We start from the raw sequence: 17,229 nt of genomic DNA on the forward strand, positions 1-17,229 counted from the left end.
ATCAATAAAAACCTTTTGATTTTGAATTATTACCAGCCATTTTTAGAACGATAATGATGAATTAGCAATGCCCCACAACCTGATATTTTCTCCAAATAACGTACAGTTGATCGCGACATATGTTTGATAGAGGATGGTTCGGGATCCAATCCGTGGACTATGGACCATGGAATCCGTGGACTATGAATTATGGTGCACAATGAGCATGGTGGACCAAAAGAACATATGTGCATAAACAAATAACATGACATTACGACAAAAGAACAGACGATAAAATATTTCACTTTTTTGTTATAAAAAATAATATATTATTTCACTATTTATTAAAAATATAAATAAAATATGCATTCATGTTCTTTTCACGTAACCAAATGTTCTTTTAATTACGAAGTATATACCAGTGTTCTTAAGGTGCACCATGCTCATTGTGCACCATGATCCACCTTCGAAATTGCGCTCGGGATCCGATATTAGTTTTGATCAGGCCTAATCAGGCTCAACTTCAGATCTAAAGGTTAAAAAGTTGAGTTTTAGTTGAGTTTTTCAAGCAACCATGAGTTCAACCAGTTAATATACTCGTAAGTTAAACTTACAACTACAATAAAGTTTAAGAATTCAAATAAATTAAACCAAGAGAATAGAACACACCCTTAAACTTCTTCTGAATGTCGCTGACTGCACGCTTACATTAGTACTTTTGTTAAGCATAACATCACTAAATTGAAGTAACAATACTATTATTAGTTCACTTATAACTTTATAAGCAATGCATAAGGAAACAATCTCGGGAAGAATTCGTGCAAAGTCCGAACCCTTACATCGATAAACTGAGATTACTACATCAACCAATTTTGCCTTCGTTATTGTGAAACGATGATAATACTCCCAATGAAAACATAACTGTAGCACAATATTTATGTTGACCTAAGAAACTAAAAAACTACTGTACAAAGTATTTCAAATGACACACAAGACAGTGAAGCACAACCATCATAGTTGGGGAGCAACCAATTCCACAGTTAGATACAATCTGTAGAGAAAAGGAATTGAATGAACGAATTTAAAGTGAATTTACAAAATAAATGAAGATTTCATACGCTTTCCATTGAATGAACGAATTTACACCTGTTAAACACCCATGATGAATTCCTTTCCTCTGCAGATGCTTAAATTTCACTATCTGAACTAAAATGGCTCAAGATTCATTTACTTTTATAAAAAGTTAAACGTGAACCAACCAACCAAGGGACAAACACAATATTAACATGTAAACATTTTAAACCCTTACTCAAACGTTTCAGCTCCAATCAAACTTCAAACTAATAGAATCATCCATCCATCAGAGAAGTTGCCAATCGTCCTCTTGCAAACCTCCGTCATTGTTTGAATGCAGTATGTCATAAGAATCATCTTCTCGGATTTCACCAACACCACCACCACTCATGCTACACTGACTGGCTTCCTTAATGGCGTTACGGCTATGTGTCACAGTAAATAGCGGAGCACCATTTGATTCATCAGCTAGCTTAGAAGCTCGAGAGCAGAAATCATCAAAGTCATCTGATAATCAACAAAAACAATGATGAGCATGTACGTATCTCTGTTTGAGAGTTTTCACAGCAATGAAGAAAATGTTTAAATGATCTCCCCTTCATTTGGAATTCAAAATTACTTAATTTGTCCATTGGATGGATTTCTAAGACTACGCTTGCGATCCAACTGTTCTCTACGAGAAATGTTGCAAAACAACCAAAAAGAAACAAAATTTGGAAGAGATCTTGATAAACCTCTAGGAAATATTTTAGATTATGAATTAGCTACATTTGGCTTAGACAGCATCCCTAGACAGTTGTAAATTTTTAAATCAGCAAGCTTCAGTTCGACTTTAAAGTTTAAACTACTTCAAGTAGCAAGCAAGTACTGCTTTGTAACAGGTAAAACTGAAACTCTCTTCTGCAGCACCATAGTACCAATACGAAAAAGTAATTCCCTAGAACTTGCCGATTAGGTTCCTCTGTATCACAAGCCTGCCAGCCACTTTCCCCATACTATTCACACTATCAGTATTCAATATCCTTTTTCCTTTTTTTGGCAGATGTTCACCAAGAAATTATCTTTCATAGCTAGGTTGTGGGAACCAACAACAAAAGATCTACCTACTTTACTATTATTACAATACACAAAGTTTATGCATTCTAATTGGATGTCTTCCAAAATTGATTTCACTTCCTTATCTGCTTTGTTATGATTCGTGATGCCCATGATGAGTTCCTTAAGATTCAGTATCCCTATCTCGTAAATCCATCACCATAGGTACAGGATGTCTGATCGTCAATATATAGGCAACTATAAATTATCTAGTCTCAGATTCTACATAATCAGGCATTTGGTAAAGGTATTAAATCCTAAATACTACATTTGACAGATTGATTAATCCTAAATACTCCCTCCGTCTTTTTTTGTTCTTTACGTTTGATGTTATTCACGCGATTTAACGACTATTTAATGTGCATTGAGATTACTCTATTTTTTTTATTTTTAGCAAGAAAAATTACGTTTATTTATAATGTTTTCACTTTTATCAAAAATCTGACATTGGGAAAATGAGAAATATTTAATGTTCAATGGATTTAATTGGTTAAAATAATATTTTGGTTAAAATAATATTTGGGCACAAATTCTGATAGAATATTAATGCATTATGTGATAATATAAAAAGAAATGTAAAGAACAAAATGAGACACCCGAAATGGAATACGTAAAAAACAAAAAGAGACGGAGGGAGTACTAGATTTGACAGATTTATTAAATACTTGTGGCATTTGGTAAAGTATACTCTTTTTCAAATTCTAAAGTGAGGAGCATATTGAAGAGTTAATATGTTTTAACATTTAAGATGCACATTTAACCCTGGGAATATCTTATTTATCTTTAGATAGGACAAGAAGAATTTTAGCGTAACTACTTACTCGGTGAAAGTTTCTGGTTCTTTATATGCTTTTTAATGATATTAATTTTAAGGTACCAGATTAGATCCCATGAAAATCATATCTTATGTCGAAGAATTCTGGAAAGGTATGATAAGGCTAGGAAAGACAGTGATTTCCCCAACAAGAGCTTCGTTATGACAATGTAGATCCCATCCCACCAGTGCCTAGTAGGTAATGGTGCTCCTAATTCCCAACAAGTCCAAGTAAGCTTTCCCCTTGTGGATAGCAAGTATTGATAGCTAATAGAAAAAGAGGAAAAACAGTTCAATCAAGAGAGCAGCTGAAATGGGATGGAAAGTCAGAAGGATAGATTATGGATAGGCAGCAGCCATCAGGTTAGTTAATCAGGGGTCCGTTTCTACAAGTGCCAACCTAATGCATCAGGGCCCTTAGCTAATCAAGGATATGTTTCTGCTACTGGAGATGATGGTGCATGGCCATTTTTATTTAAAGAGAAAGAGAGTTCCCAAAATGCAAATAAATTCATTTAACTTCAAATTTTCTGAATAAATAATAGTGAGACAATTAGAGGAGTTCCTGCTGATTAAGATGGGTGGTCAAAGAAAGCTGGGTCCTTAAATATCAGACATTATAGTTCTGACATGCATATCAGAGAGCTAATGGCCAACGTCAACTAGATAATCCAACTTCCAACTAAATAAAGGTGATCTGGTTATTGGGGAAACTGTTAACACTTAACTAGGCTGGAAGAGAAGCATAAAAACTATAAAATAACACGATAAAGATTAAATCATTAATGGTGGCATGTCGTAAAAAAGACAGCTCAAGCTATTTGAGGTAGATCCCTAGAGACAACAACGACCAAAGAAGAGAAGGCCATGAATACTACTGTTGTTAGGATCTTCAAACATACAAGTGGAAAGTACTGGATGTTCGACCGATGATCTTGGCTGGACTTTAAGGGCTAACGCACTGTGGCGAGTCTGAAATGATATCACATGTAAACATACTTCCTTTTCCTACCTGAACTTCATAAATCACTTGTTTAAGATCCACCATTGGGATACGAGTATTTTTCAGCGTTTCAGGACAAAGAGTATTAGAAGTTGTCTATTTTTTAGCACTTTTGTGAAGGACTCTCCTTTAACAGCTCACATAATGGTCCTGGAACCCACCACACAAGCAGAGGCATATCGGAGTTCACAAATTGTCCTAATTGATTCATACTTTGGCCAGTCCAGCATTTCCCTGGCAACAATATGGAGCTGATTTTGTCTTGGGTGATAAAGCGATTGATTATAGTTATCTAAAATCCAATAGCACCTAGTACAACTGTACAAGTAGTTCCAGGCTCATATAGAAATGACCTAGCCTAAAAAATAATGAACTTTTTTACATTATGGTTGCAAGAGGCAGAAACAGAACTAAACACTACCAAGAAATAGATTATAAAACCAGAACCATATATCTGCATACCTCTGTCTCTGCAGTAAAATCCAATTGCCAATGACGGATCTATAGACTCCAAAGGAATATGGCGGACCACACTGATGCAAATTGAGTAAATGAGTAACTTAGTCAAGGAAATCCAAGATAAGGATATAGGAAATCTAACCCAGTAAAGACCTTACTTGCTGTGGAATGATGAAGTATCAGCCTCTATGTCATCTTTTGTAATGTTAGCTACCTGCAAAACCATGCAAGCACAGTGAGACGTGAGAACTGAGAAGTCTGATCAAATTCATTTTCTGCAAGAATAACTGCCAATTATCAAAAGGGAAAAGGCAAACTCAAAAACAAAATCAGAAGCAAAATCTACAATTACAACATTTCTCTTACTTTAAAATAAACCCTGGATTGCAAAAGAGCAGAAAGAGAAAATTTATCATGAATTTTCTACATTCACGTTTTTCCAAACTTTGGAGTGATGAAAAGCAGAGATGAATGGCTGTAGCAAAGATGTGTAACACCTTGAGGGATAAAATCAGAAATGTAGATACTTGGAGGAAAGTTGCTGTCGCGAATACTGAGGATAAGATCAGGGAGAATCGATTATGTTGGTTTGTCATCACATTTTCATGTAGACTAATGTTGTTTAACGAGCAGAAAATGTGAGGATATGACACCCTTCAAACAAACCAAAGGAAAGGAAGAATATTGATAGAGTATGTACTATGTAGTAAATAGACACTAATGTAATTCCACTAAAAGATACACTTCAGCCATGTAATTCTCTCAATCAGTTCCAAGAAATTCAACTTTTGCCTACTATTCCTAGCAAAATTTCACATTATCATCAACTTCACCCTTTAAAGCTGTGGTACCCAGCATAGCAACTTACTAATAGCATGGAAGAACAAAAACTTGTTCAAGTATCTAAAACCACATCTAAAGTATAGGGATTTGCAGTGTGTGTAGCAAATCATTACGTTTCACCAGAACAGCATACAAGATTCGTTAAGATGCATGATTACCTATGATCTGTTAGGTTTTTACATGTTTGTAAAAACCAGTATAATTCTGAACTATATCTAGCTATGTAACTTGGTAAGAATTCCGTATCAGTGAGAAAGCAAGCTTGCAGTCTTTAATGATTAAGTCAGTAAAAGTTATACAAGTATAAAGGATGAAGACGTTGGTCATTCTATAACATTGTACCTTAAAGATCCACAGACTCTAATCATTAGCTGATATTTAAGCGAGCCATATAAGAATTGCCGCCCTTAGAATATTTTGGTTTTTAGTTATAACTTATAACCATTATGAGCCATGTGACATCACTGACATGTGAAGTTGTCCTAATGAAAGTTACATGGTAGATGAAAGCTTAGAAAAAAAGCCAAGCATAGGAGTCTAACAGGAGAGTGTTAGACTTCAATGAGGTGGGCCTTGGGTCCTAGAGTGCGCCTTGAGATTTTTTATACATAGGTAAGTAGGCTAACAACTAAAGGATATATGATGATGACAGAAATGAGAAAGGATATGCATGGAGCAACACAACAACTACAGCATGATAAAAAGACACACATAGCACTGAAAAGATGAGACTGGTTGGATCAATTCTTCTTTTATGATCAATCCTCCATAGTCTATTCCAACCCAACGTCACCTAATGATATGGATTTGAATATCTATGGTCAAAATTCAAAGTCAACATCATGGTTCGAGTTTACAGAGTTGTACGACGGAAAGTAATCATTAGCCATTAGCGTACAAGGAGTCTTCTAGGCTTATTCTTAGTTATTTAGGATAAGTCATTCTTTTAATGCTTTAGTAAGAGTCCTATACAGTTTCGCTAGTCCCTTAAGGATTGGAGTTTAAGTGTAGAGAAAAGATGTATTTTATTTTTATTAGGAGTCCTACTATAATTAGATGTTTGTTTTCTACGTAATTTAGAATTCTTATATTGCCTATATAAGGGCCTTGGGTTGTTATTTTATTTACAATGATTGAGATTAATAGAGTTTTGTGTTTTGTGATAAAACTTTTGAGAGTAGGTGAGATGCTTATTCTCCCACACTAGCGTTCTAGTTTGGTTTGTTGTTTGGTCCATTTGATCAGATTGTTTAGTTTAAGTCCGTTCGATTCTAAATTAACACTCGGGTTTTGTGAAGTCCGTTAGACTGAGCAGAATCATATCACCCAATACATGATTCAACATTATACGTGGTACGGATACGGGAATAGGGTATGCTACTACCTACTAGCTACCAATGCGGTTCCCTGGTATATTTATATTATCTATTACACAAACAATTAAAAAAATACTCATCCCTGTCACAATTTCATTGCTACATTTTTCTTTTTGGTCCGCCCCAATTCATTCAAATATACGTCTTAAACGTAGGTGTACCCTATTTTCTTTTCATGTTCCTACCACTACTTTCGTCCCAATTTAGTTGTCACATACCTTTTTTTTACCTTTTACTTGATGCCAACTACTCCCTCCGTAATTTTTACTTGCATCACTTGAATTTTGACATTATTCATATACTAAGTTTGACTTGAATTTTTTTCCAATATATAATAATCAAAAGTTATTATGTAAAATGTTGATGGATTAGTTACAATACATATTTTCATAATATCAACTTTTTATAATTTTTACAAATACAAAATTAGAGATTTTTAATGGTCAAATGATGCATTGGCAAGTGTGCCGGTCCAAGTGATGCAAGTAAAAAAAACAGAGGGAGTAAATCACATTAAAAAAAGAAGTCAAAGAACTTTTGCATTCAATCAAAAAGAAAAAATAAATTAGAGGAGAGAAATAAAGCTGACCAATCCCTTAAATAGAGTATAAAGGGAAAGAGAACAATTTTTTTTTAAAAAGGCGGTCATTCTTTAAATAGGAGAGAGACAGAAAATTAATCTCTACGACTCTACATGATTTCTGTTTTTAAAAATAAATCTTTACCCCTCCCACCCCACCTTGATCTTCCATGAACGTTCGATCTTTCTCTCTCTTTCTACATGTGACGAGCCAATGGGATTGTTCGATTACCCCAATAATAAAGGGGTTGGTGTTGGAAGAACCATCATTCTCCAAAACTAAGGGCGTGTTTGGTTCACAAGCTAGTATGGGTTTGAAATAAGGAAGAAAATCAGGTGGTATTGGTTTAAGCCTTAATTCCTTATTTTCATAAGAAGAAAAATGTTATTAAAATTGCTCAATCGAAATTAAGTACACCAAGAGGACAAGGGGTCCTCGGAAGAGGCCAAAAATTAGAACTACAAGTTAGCCCAATTCCTTTGTATATCACCAATAGAGTAATGTAGGAAAGCCCCACCGCTTTAGCACATAAGAACCTAATAAAATTACTTTATCCCATAATAGATCCGTGGGAGTGTGGGACAACAACATTATTAAAAGTACAACCATTCAGTTCCAACAACACACACCACAAATATTCTATAATCGCATTTCGCCAAAGCACCTTCTTCTCCTTCCAGCACCAAACCCAACAAAGCGAATGTGCAACCATTCCTAAATACTCGAAGGTCTAACCCAAGATTCATAAAATGCAAAGGAGTTGTTTCCAAATGTAGTATACCATATCATAGTCAAGGAAGACATGTGAGCATGACTCATTATTAGCCTGACAAAGCAAGCAAATGCCAGGTAATATAGCTGTTGTTCTTGGGCGTCGTTTTTGGAGTATATCATTCGTATGAGCCATCCCAAAGCCAAAGTCCTTACAAAAGCTCTCACCTCTAAGGGGCCTTTCAACTTCCAAATGAAATTCGCCAACGGAAAAGGGATACTTAGGGGAACAACTCAAAAGAATTAAGAAATATTTACATGAAAAATCCCCAGAAGAATGTCAGTCCATACTCTGAATCCTCCACTCATGCAGATATAGGGCGTCCTTAAGTAAGGGTATAACCGCCTTTAAATGGCTAAGGGATAGCGTTAAGAACTCCCTCATCTTCTTCACTTAAAATCCGGAATACCAAGCGATGCCAGCTAGGAAGCTCCTCTGAGTTAGCTCTCATGACCGGGGGTAGAACACACAAATGACATCTACTCAAGGAAAAAACGCTGGTTTAGATACCTGTAACGGAAAAAGAAGAAAGAGACGATGGCAACGCGCCTCATACAAGAGGGAAGGGGTCTCAACTTGTACATATGTTGCCTGCGCAAAAAAGTTCTTCCCTCATTCCATAAAGTAAAGCCACCATACCTTAATGCTTTGCAAGCACTAAGCGAGTAAACAAAAGCTTCTCTTTAGCTATTAGACTGCCCTCTCTCGGCTAGATGTTGGCCAGCCTACTATAAGGATCCCATATCCAGCAAGTGTAAGTCCTATTCTCAGTCATGGGGTGGCCCCTCAAGTGTAAGTCCTACGGATTGCCATTACTAAAACATGAAACTAGAGTATATGGAGAGAAGATAGGTTGAAAAGGAGAGGAAAATAGGTTTAGAACTTAATTCTTAATAGCATATGTTTGGTCTTGTTCAGGAATCGATATTTTTCTTTTATTATTGATACGGAAATTTTGGTATTAATCATACCCAGGTCCCCCCCTAGGATTTCTAAACTCCATACCTTGTGGGTTTAAGGTATGAGTTTAGATATAGAAATTTCTTAATCAAACACTAGGCATGGGTTTTAGGCTTTTATCCATTACAAACCCACAACTAATACTTCATTTGAGTGAACCAAACACCCCCGAAAATAGCATAACCGATGAATAGCTAAGTGACAATCAATCCTGGGCCCATACCTCCTGCTTAAAGTACCTAAATTTCTGAATCTAGGATCTTGGATTTTTCCCATAAGTTAAATCCCTAGCTTAATCATTTTCTCAGTTATTTCTTTGAATGTGAGCTTAGTTTTAAAAGGTGCACCAAGGAGAAAAAGTCCCTGGAGCGGTGGAGCCTAGGCGCAAGGCAAAGGCTCGTGCCGTTCGTATGCAAGGCGCTACAAATTGTTTAAATATTTTGCGATATTTATTTTCTAAAAGAAATCAAAATAGTAATTAAACTAAAATTAAAAGTCTTTTTGAGAAAAAAACAAACAAAAAGGGGACTAAGGAAGGTTCGTCACACCTTACATAAAACAGTTACTTTAAAATAAAACAAAGAGGAGTTTACATGACCTGTCGCTGAAATAGACAAGGAAAAAATGGAAAATTTTGGGGTTTTCTCTCTCCTCTTTTCACTATACGAAGTGGTAAATTCTAAATGTCAGGGAGGCATTAAAGTCACATTGTTTAGGCCTTTTTTTCAATAAAAATATTACTTCTCAACAATTGGAGCCTTATACCATAAGGCGCATAAGGAGTTGTGCCTTGAGCCTCGGAAAAGGTGCAAAGGTGCGTGCCTTTTGGAGGGTGCCTGAGCCAGTGCCAGGACCCGTGCCTTGAGCCTTGGCACGACCTTAATATTCACTCTAAACACTAAATATGAATTACCCTTGCTTTCTTACCACTACCAGTCACCTAAATCTATGTGGACACAGACACGAATAGTGGAATGCTGGAAAAACAATCGCAAGTGATCAGTGTTTTGGGACGTGTCACCTGGTTCACAACAATCACAGGGAGCGACCAGCGGACCAGATAAACTATTTTAACCTCTGTATATGCAGTGTACTGCATAGCTGCCTAATACAAATGTCATGCCAATTGCCAACTTATCTGTTCCTTTATCTAAAAGTTTTAATGCATAAGCAAGTAAAGGCACAAGAAACGATGTTGAAGTGTACATTTACCGGCTGAACTTCATGGGGATCCAGGTAGAACGCATTTTCGTCTTGCACACCAACAATATAAGTTGAAACACCAGGTTTTCCACCCAAGATGCCAAGACTTTGAGGAAATTGAAATGTTGCCCCCAATAAAGGAACATACCTGGCGACACCATTAATAGACAATTAAACAACAGAAACACAATATGAAACCAATGAAGCCAGTAAGTCGTATCAAGCTAACTAAGAAAAGAAAAAAATACAATCTCTTTCTAGACCAGTGGCTACTTTGATGTAAGATCAATGCTTTATTGGTTGTGGTTTACATTGAAACCATAAAACGGCACAACAACAAAAAAAACTAGACTATCTAAAACAAATAAAAATTGTGGCAATATATCTCAAGGTCTGAATATAGAGGGTTATTTGGTTTTTCAAGCAAATAGAGGAAGAAGTATTCACAAGTTGTTTGGTTGACAACTTGACATGAAATGGATGAAATCGGGGTAGTGGAACTTCCTTGTGAAGTTGAAATTATCCTCCCCTTGGTAAGGCACAATTCCCATGAATTATAAATGATAAGCGTCAACCAAACATTATCAAGCTATTTCCTAAGAAATTGACAAGAATTAACTACCCATGAAATGGAACTTCCCATGGGAAGTTAATACCCACCCGAACCAAACAAGCACTAGAATTTCCTGATTTGAATAATCAACTATACTGAATAAAATACTGAAGCTATGCAGAATCAAAAGGAAGAGGCAATGAATAATATGTATGCTAGCTTCTTGCCACAAGTAAATTCAAAGCTTCACACATAATCACACAAGCAGACGAACGTATATGTTAAACGAAAGGAAGAACATCATAGACATTTACATAGATTATCATTGCAACAAGAATAGATCTTTATTTACAGAATTGTTGTAACCATGTCTCACACTGACCCAAAGGATGGTGCATCCCATAATTAACCCATATTCTTCACAATAACTTAAACTACAGACCAAAATCATAAAAGATAGAGAAAACTCAATTCTTCTTGTCTCAGTAGAAGAGATAGGAAAAAAAACTCAATTATTCTTCTCTCAGTATCAGAGATAGAAAAAACTCAATTATTCTTCTCTCAAGATACAACCACCAGTTACAGAATTATAGTAATCATGTCTCACAATAACCCAAAGGATGGTGCAGCCCACAATTAATCCATATTCTTGTGTAAGTTGGATAAAAACTTCAAATCATAGGAGATAATAAAAAAAATAAAAACCAAGATATAGTCTTTATAAGGATCGGGTGTTCGCCTATTCTTTAATTATTATGGTTGGAAGGAAAACCAGATTTTTTGGAAATATCAACACTAATTGAGAAGCTTTGTGGCCTTGTGGGACATTATGGTGTACATTCCATCCCTTTGGTGAAATTAAGTGTTTGCAGTTTTTTTTTCTCTAATGTTTATCATCATAAGCAGGTGCTTTTATCCAACAATATCTTCCAGAGGAGCCCTTGCCTTCTGCAATTGTTGTACCTAAAAGCTCTTCAAATAAAATAATTCCTTATCCATCTTAAATGAAAAATAGAATAACCAGGCATTTGAGTATTTTTAAGAATGTCTCTTTCGTTATAGAAAATACTTGAACTCAAATAAGTTTGCATTTTCATATACGCAATTTCCCCAGAATGTTTATCTAACATCATTCCGTTCTTCCAATTCCCAGGATTTTATAACAAGAACAAATTTCTTCTTCTTGTAACAATTCCTAATTGGATTATGCATTTAATACTCATTGTTTACGATTTTGAACATTCAACATGGGAACTTAAGTTGTTTGACTATGTGTTTATTTCTGAATTTCATTCACATTTCCTACGTTTTGGAGAATTAAATTTTCTGTATTTTGATTCAAATTTATAGAAGCCCAACTACATCTATTACATTATACTAAAACAGACACCAGGAATGACACATGTCACTTCCTGGTGTAAAATTTTCCCGCCAAAAGTCTCTTTCCTAAAAAATAATATGTCTACTTTATTTATTTATTTATATTATATCCTTTTGTATAAACTCTTTATGTATGGAAAAAAATATAGGATTATTTAATATGACAATATTAGACGATTTTGATAATATTTTAGTTAAATCGTCATATCAATAATAGAAAATAAATTTACTCAATATTTTGGTCAAATTAGCATAGTAAGCCTATCAAATATTTTGGTCAAACTATCATATTAAGCATATAAATATATATAATACGTAGGATAGTTTCAAAAAAAAATTTTAAAAATTAATACAATAGGGCGGAAATTGCATATTAGATGATTAAATGAATACGTACAAGATTTATTAGTTACGCATTAGCTTTAATGGATAAATATTTCAGTTGAATATTCTATAAAAAAAATGGTAAAATAATAATTTTTGAATATCGGTGCATGCACGGGACCTAATCTAGTTCCAAATAAAACTGAACCCATGTCAAGAAAGAAAATAGTAATTGTAGTGTCTGAAAGGAGTTGATAGGCCCAATTCAATATATACTTGCAAAGTTGCGTTACAACTAGCGCAAACTTCTGCCACATCAGATAGAGAGATCAACGGCCTCATCTGACCAAACTTTCAAATGACCCACCAAACATTCAAGACCTTCTAGCTCCTCACAACTACTTTTTGTCAAATGCTCTAACTTACTATGCAGCTAAAAAAGTGATTAAGTTAGCTATATCTAGAAAGAAAGTTAACACAATAGAAATCCTTATTAGAATATCCCGCAATTTCAGAATTGGAACCTTCAATGATATATATGCCATGATTTGGGGTAAGGTTTCACTTTCTAATAATGAGGTTATGAGGGGCATTAATTTAAAGGTTTTATGATATAAATAAGGATAACATGGAAAACATATCGAACCTGGGATTAAGTTTATCAAGTCCAAGAACTAGAGGAACTAACAGAAGAATAGCCGTCCAATCAGCACCACCAGAATGCTCACGGCAGCAAGCAGTTACATCTTCTATACAAACAACAGGAGCCCCGCCTCTTTCACCATCTTCATCCCCAGAAACAATATAGACAGCCATTGGCAGTGACTTACCAGCCCGGGCCAGAGTTTCCCATGCACGACATGTGGCATAGGGGCCAATCCATGATCCAGCAGCTAGGCCATAACCCTTTCCAGCTTCTAGAAGCTTGTGTATAGAGAAAGCTAATTCTTCAGAATCACCAAATTCGTGCAGAATTTCGAGGTACCCTTGATCAATTTGCTACATCAGATGAATACACCATTACCACTGCATTCTAACTTTCAGATCATACCATAATAACAGACGTCTTCTATCCTTATCCTCTTTATTCTTTCTTTAAATAATTTTTGAGAAATATACAGATATCTATTCTAATTAAAGTGATAACCAAAGACAATTTCCCTTTGAAATTTGAAAATAAAAATATCTTGTCACCAATGACACAATGCACTAAACACAACTTATAAGCCACTCGATCTCACCTTATTCACAGATTTCCTCCAAGATCTACCAAACCGATGAACTATTAATACCTGCAAATTTTGAAAATTAGTCCACACTCCAACATATTCTAGTAATACAATCCAAGAAAGCTAACTTATCTCGCTAGAGATCAATTTTAATATACTCACTTGAGCAGCAAGCATTTGACTGCTCCGAAGCATGCAGCCCCAATTAACATCACTAGTATACTTTGAATCCCCAATGGCATCAAACCCTACAATACAACAAGAACAGTAATAATCAATCCCAAAGCTTCTAAATCCCTTAATTAGGGTCAACAATATAAAAAAAAAAAAAACTAATCCGCGTCAAAAAAAAATACGAAGTATACAACTAATCGAACCTTTCCTATAAGTCATCAAAATCCTCGATGAAAAATCCTCGACAAATGCAGCAAATCCGCTGCTACTAACAGGATCACCACCAATGGCATCATCAAGTTTATAGCAAACACCCAACAACCAAATATCACTTGTAGAGGTGACAGCACTAGACTTAGTAAACCCGAACATATGCTCCTTAATCCTCCTCATCGATCCACTCGCCATAACCCTCTTTACAGCAGCCGCCCAACCATTACTACTACAACAATTACTAATCTTGGTCTTATTTCCAACCCCCTTCGTCTCACGAGAATTCGAACCCGTATCCAGTCCCTCCTCCACACAAGGCTCAAAAATCGAGAAAGCGGAAACAACAATTCCAGACAACAACGACGAAGCACTAGTTGATGGCAATAATGACGATTTGTGATCGGAAGAATTAGAAGCAATGCGTTTGAAATTAGGGGAAATTGAAGAGGAACTAGTACCGGGAGATGAATTTGCAGTACCAGTACTCTCAAACAAATTCTTCATCACCTAAAGTTCTACTTGATTCATAGCTAATCATGCTACTCAAATTAATCACCTAATTCTGATTAAATTAACACCTAATTAAGCACAAATTTACAATCTTTGCCGGAAATTATCAGTGATCAACCTAGGAATCAGGAAATTGCAAATTTTCACCTGAAATTGAGAAGAAGAAGAACAACAAAAATTGCATAAGGATTGAAATCGGGCATAATAATCAGAGGAGCAACAAAATTGAAGAAATTTTCTTAGAGGAAACGATAGAGAGGAGAAGGAAAGCAAGTCACCTGAGGAGATTGAGGTTTCGCCGGCGTGGAGAAGAATTGGGGGAGGAGAGAGAATGGCGTGCAAGTCTTGGGCGTTGATTTCCCTTTGGAAGGGTGAACTGGTATATTAGACGCAACGCAATCAAAGGCTCTGGTTATATTTTAATCCCTGCTTTGCATCAAAATTAAATAAAGCTCTGTTTTTGCTCTGGTTATCTTATGTGTTCCCTGCGGAATTCATTTAATTTTTTTTACGTACTATAATAAACTTATCTCAGTTTATCTTGTTTTTTTTAAAAAAAAAAACTTAATTTTACTTTGCATGTTAAATTGGTCGGCAAAAAGTACGAAGTACTAGTTTTATGCCCTTGCGATGCACGATTTGTTAATATCTTATTTTGAAACTTAAACTCTAGGTTAAATAAGATAAATGTATCATAACTTTTTGTCATATATCTAATATTTGTTGTTAGGTTAAACTCTTTTTGATGATGAGTAATAAAGATTATGTCTCATACTTGTATGATTGTATCCAAATACCAATAGAGCTAACCATAAAAAAGATAAAAACAATCCTTATTTTTTTACGTGATCTTAATTATATTAATCCTAACTAAGCTAAACAACTATAATAAACATATGATCATCACATTTGTCAAAAGTATTGAAATTTTGAAACTCTGCATGACTGCACCACGTAACATTATTTTTAATGTGGTCAAATGCGAGTTAGGCATAGAGTTCGTGTGGTTGACTTAAGTTTCCCACAGTTGTTTGTGCTTTAGGTTGTGTTGTTTTGTTTGATGTAAAATCTACTGCACGCTCATTCATGAACATGATAAATATATTGTTGCAATTTTACAAATTACAACCAATAAAAAATAAAATTTAAAAAAGTACGTTCAATGTGGAAAAACAAATGCAAAACCATTATTGTAGGCTTGTAGGACTAAACTCAAATCCTAATGCCATTCAGTTCATTATAGAATATGCATCAGGAGGAGGATATAGGGTTTAATACATATATCTATAGAGAGAGATTAAAAATGAGATAACAAACTAATTATAGATCAGACATGTATGAATTACTCAATTTTTATTGTGGAATTTAATATGAAGTACATCTTATCTAGAAATCGTTTATTATTTTCTTATAATGATAAAATAATATTGATATGTGATTCGGATACATATTGATATGTTCGTTGATAAAATATCAACCCTCATCCAACGAAAATATCATGTGTGTTAACGAAAATATCAACCCGGCCTCACTCCTAATAACATTTATATTTTCTTTCCTTAAAATTTACATTTATCTCGTTTATTGTTTTCCTTAAAAAAATCAAACGTTTTTTTGATGGGAGGAATTCACAATACACCTCGTGATTTTATATACTATGTGATCCATCGGAGTTTATTATCTTAAAAACTCATAATTATTAAAAAGATAAATTTAATTAGCTTACAATATTTGTATTTATCTTTTCTTTTACTTATTTTTGATATTTATCTTATAGATCAATATCATCATATCGGAGTTTATTATCTCAATAACTCTAACTATTAAAAAGATAAATTTAGTTAGCTTACAAAATTATTCTGATTTTTATAATTATACAATATAATCCTACATGGATGCTATCAATGTTCTTGAAAAAACTCCCCTTTATTTATTTATGTATATGTTAGATTTATCTCAATTTATCTTATTGATCAGAACTTATCTAAATTTATTATTTTCTCAAAATTATTTAATAAGTAAAAATAAATTAAAACAAATATACCTTTAGAATCCAATTAGATCACATTAAAAAATCCTAATAGTTTGTTTGACCATTCTAAACTCGCATAATCTTCTCTATTAGTCAATAGACATGGTTAATGGACAACTTAACCCAATAATAATTAAGGTCAAGTTAAACGGTTTTTTTGTTGGAGAGAATTTTTAGGTGACAAATTTAATACTATGGTATAGCCAATACTTTAGAAAATTAAAATGGGTAAGACAAACATTTATATATTCCGTCTATAGTCGTCTATAGCTTTCAAGTCACTCGTGCTCACCTTTATCTCCCTCTCTCAATTTTCCTTGCTTGTTATTAGACTAGTTGTTGGACCGCGCACGGTCCCCCAAGATATCGAAATCAAATGGAAAAACGAACTAAACAAATAGATAGAACAATTAATATAACAATAAGCTATTAGTTGAGTTTCTAAGGTCCTATTTGCAAAAGGCATTAGTAAAGAACATATATGTAGCATATAGCTACTTATTCTTAGAAATTCTCAAAACTAAAGAAAGTTTATACACAACAATTAGTTCGTGGCTTACTAAACAAATGAAAAGGTTTACTGACGTTCCAAAATGCTCTTCTGCTTCTTCATGAACAAATTTCTTGAGGCGCAATTGCAGAACAATGTTCCTAG

General features: G+C 34.5%; 1 protein-coding gene across 4 annotated transcripts; it reads right to left on the minus strand.

The window, feature by feature from the left end:
• Positions 1 to 552: 552 nt before the first annotated feature.
• Positions 553 to 14,987, minus strand: LOC110794942 (cysteine protease ATG4). 4 transcript variants are annotated; one of them, XR_008930122.1, is made up of 10 exons: positions 14,821 to 14,986; positions 14,023 to 14,689; positions 13,808 to 13,893; positions 13,658 to 13,708; positions 13,063 to 13,415; positions 10,169 to 10,307; positions 4,583 to 4,638; positions 4,428 to 4,498; positions 1,126 to 1,560; positions 553 to 1,030 (listed from the first exon to the last, which is right to left on the minus strand). XR_008930122.1 is itself a non-coding variant. In XM_021999905.2 (9 exons), exons 2-9 carry the CDS (start codon positions 14,534 to 14,536, stop codon positions 1,340 to 1,342), a joined length of 1,497 nt encoding a protein of 498 aa, XP_021855597.1. In that variant the 5' UTR covers positions 14,537 to 14,689; positions 14,821 to 14,987; the 3' UTR covers positions 1,080 to 1,339. The 4 variants fall into 4 exon arrangements, 2 of the variants coding, with proteins under 2 accessions (XP_021855597.1, XP_021855598.1); XR_002535167.2 differs by having other exon boundaries at positions 740 to 1,030; positions 10,163 to 10,307; positions 14,821 to 14,987; XM_021999905.2 differs by lacking the exon at positions 553 to 1,030 and having other exon boundaries at positions 1,080 to 1,560; positions 10,163 to 10,307; positions 14,821 to 14,987.
• Between the last annotated feature and the right edge of the window lie 2,242 nt (positions 14,988 to 17,229).

Source organism: Spinacia oleracea, chromosome 3 (genome assembly GCF_020520425.1).
Source record: "Spinacia oleracea cultivar Varoflay chromosome 3, BTI_SOV_V1, whole genome shotgun sequence".
Taxonomy (NCBI): Eukaryota; Viridiplantae; Streptophyta; class Magnoliopsida; order Caryophyllales; family Amaranthaceae; genus Spinacia; species Spinacia oleracea.

Coding starts and splice junctions, on each gene's coding strand:
- LOC110794942 (XM_021999905.2), bottom strand. CDS start 14,536: ATGAAGAATTTGTTTGAGAGTACTGGTACTGCAAATTCATCTCCCGGT. Junction 4,639..10,162: donor ATGAAGTTCAGCCGGTAAAT/GTACACTTCAAC, acceptor ATGGTTTTGCAG/GTAGCTAACATTACAAAAGA. Junction 4,499..4,582: donor ACTTCATCATTCCACAGCAA/GTAAGGTCTTTA, acceptor AATTTGCATCAG/TGTGGTCCGCCATATTCCTT.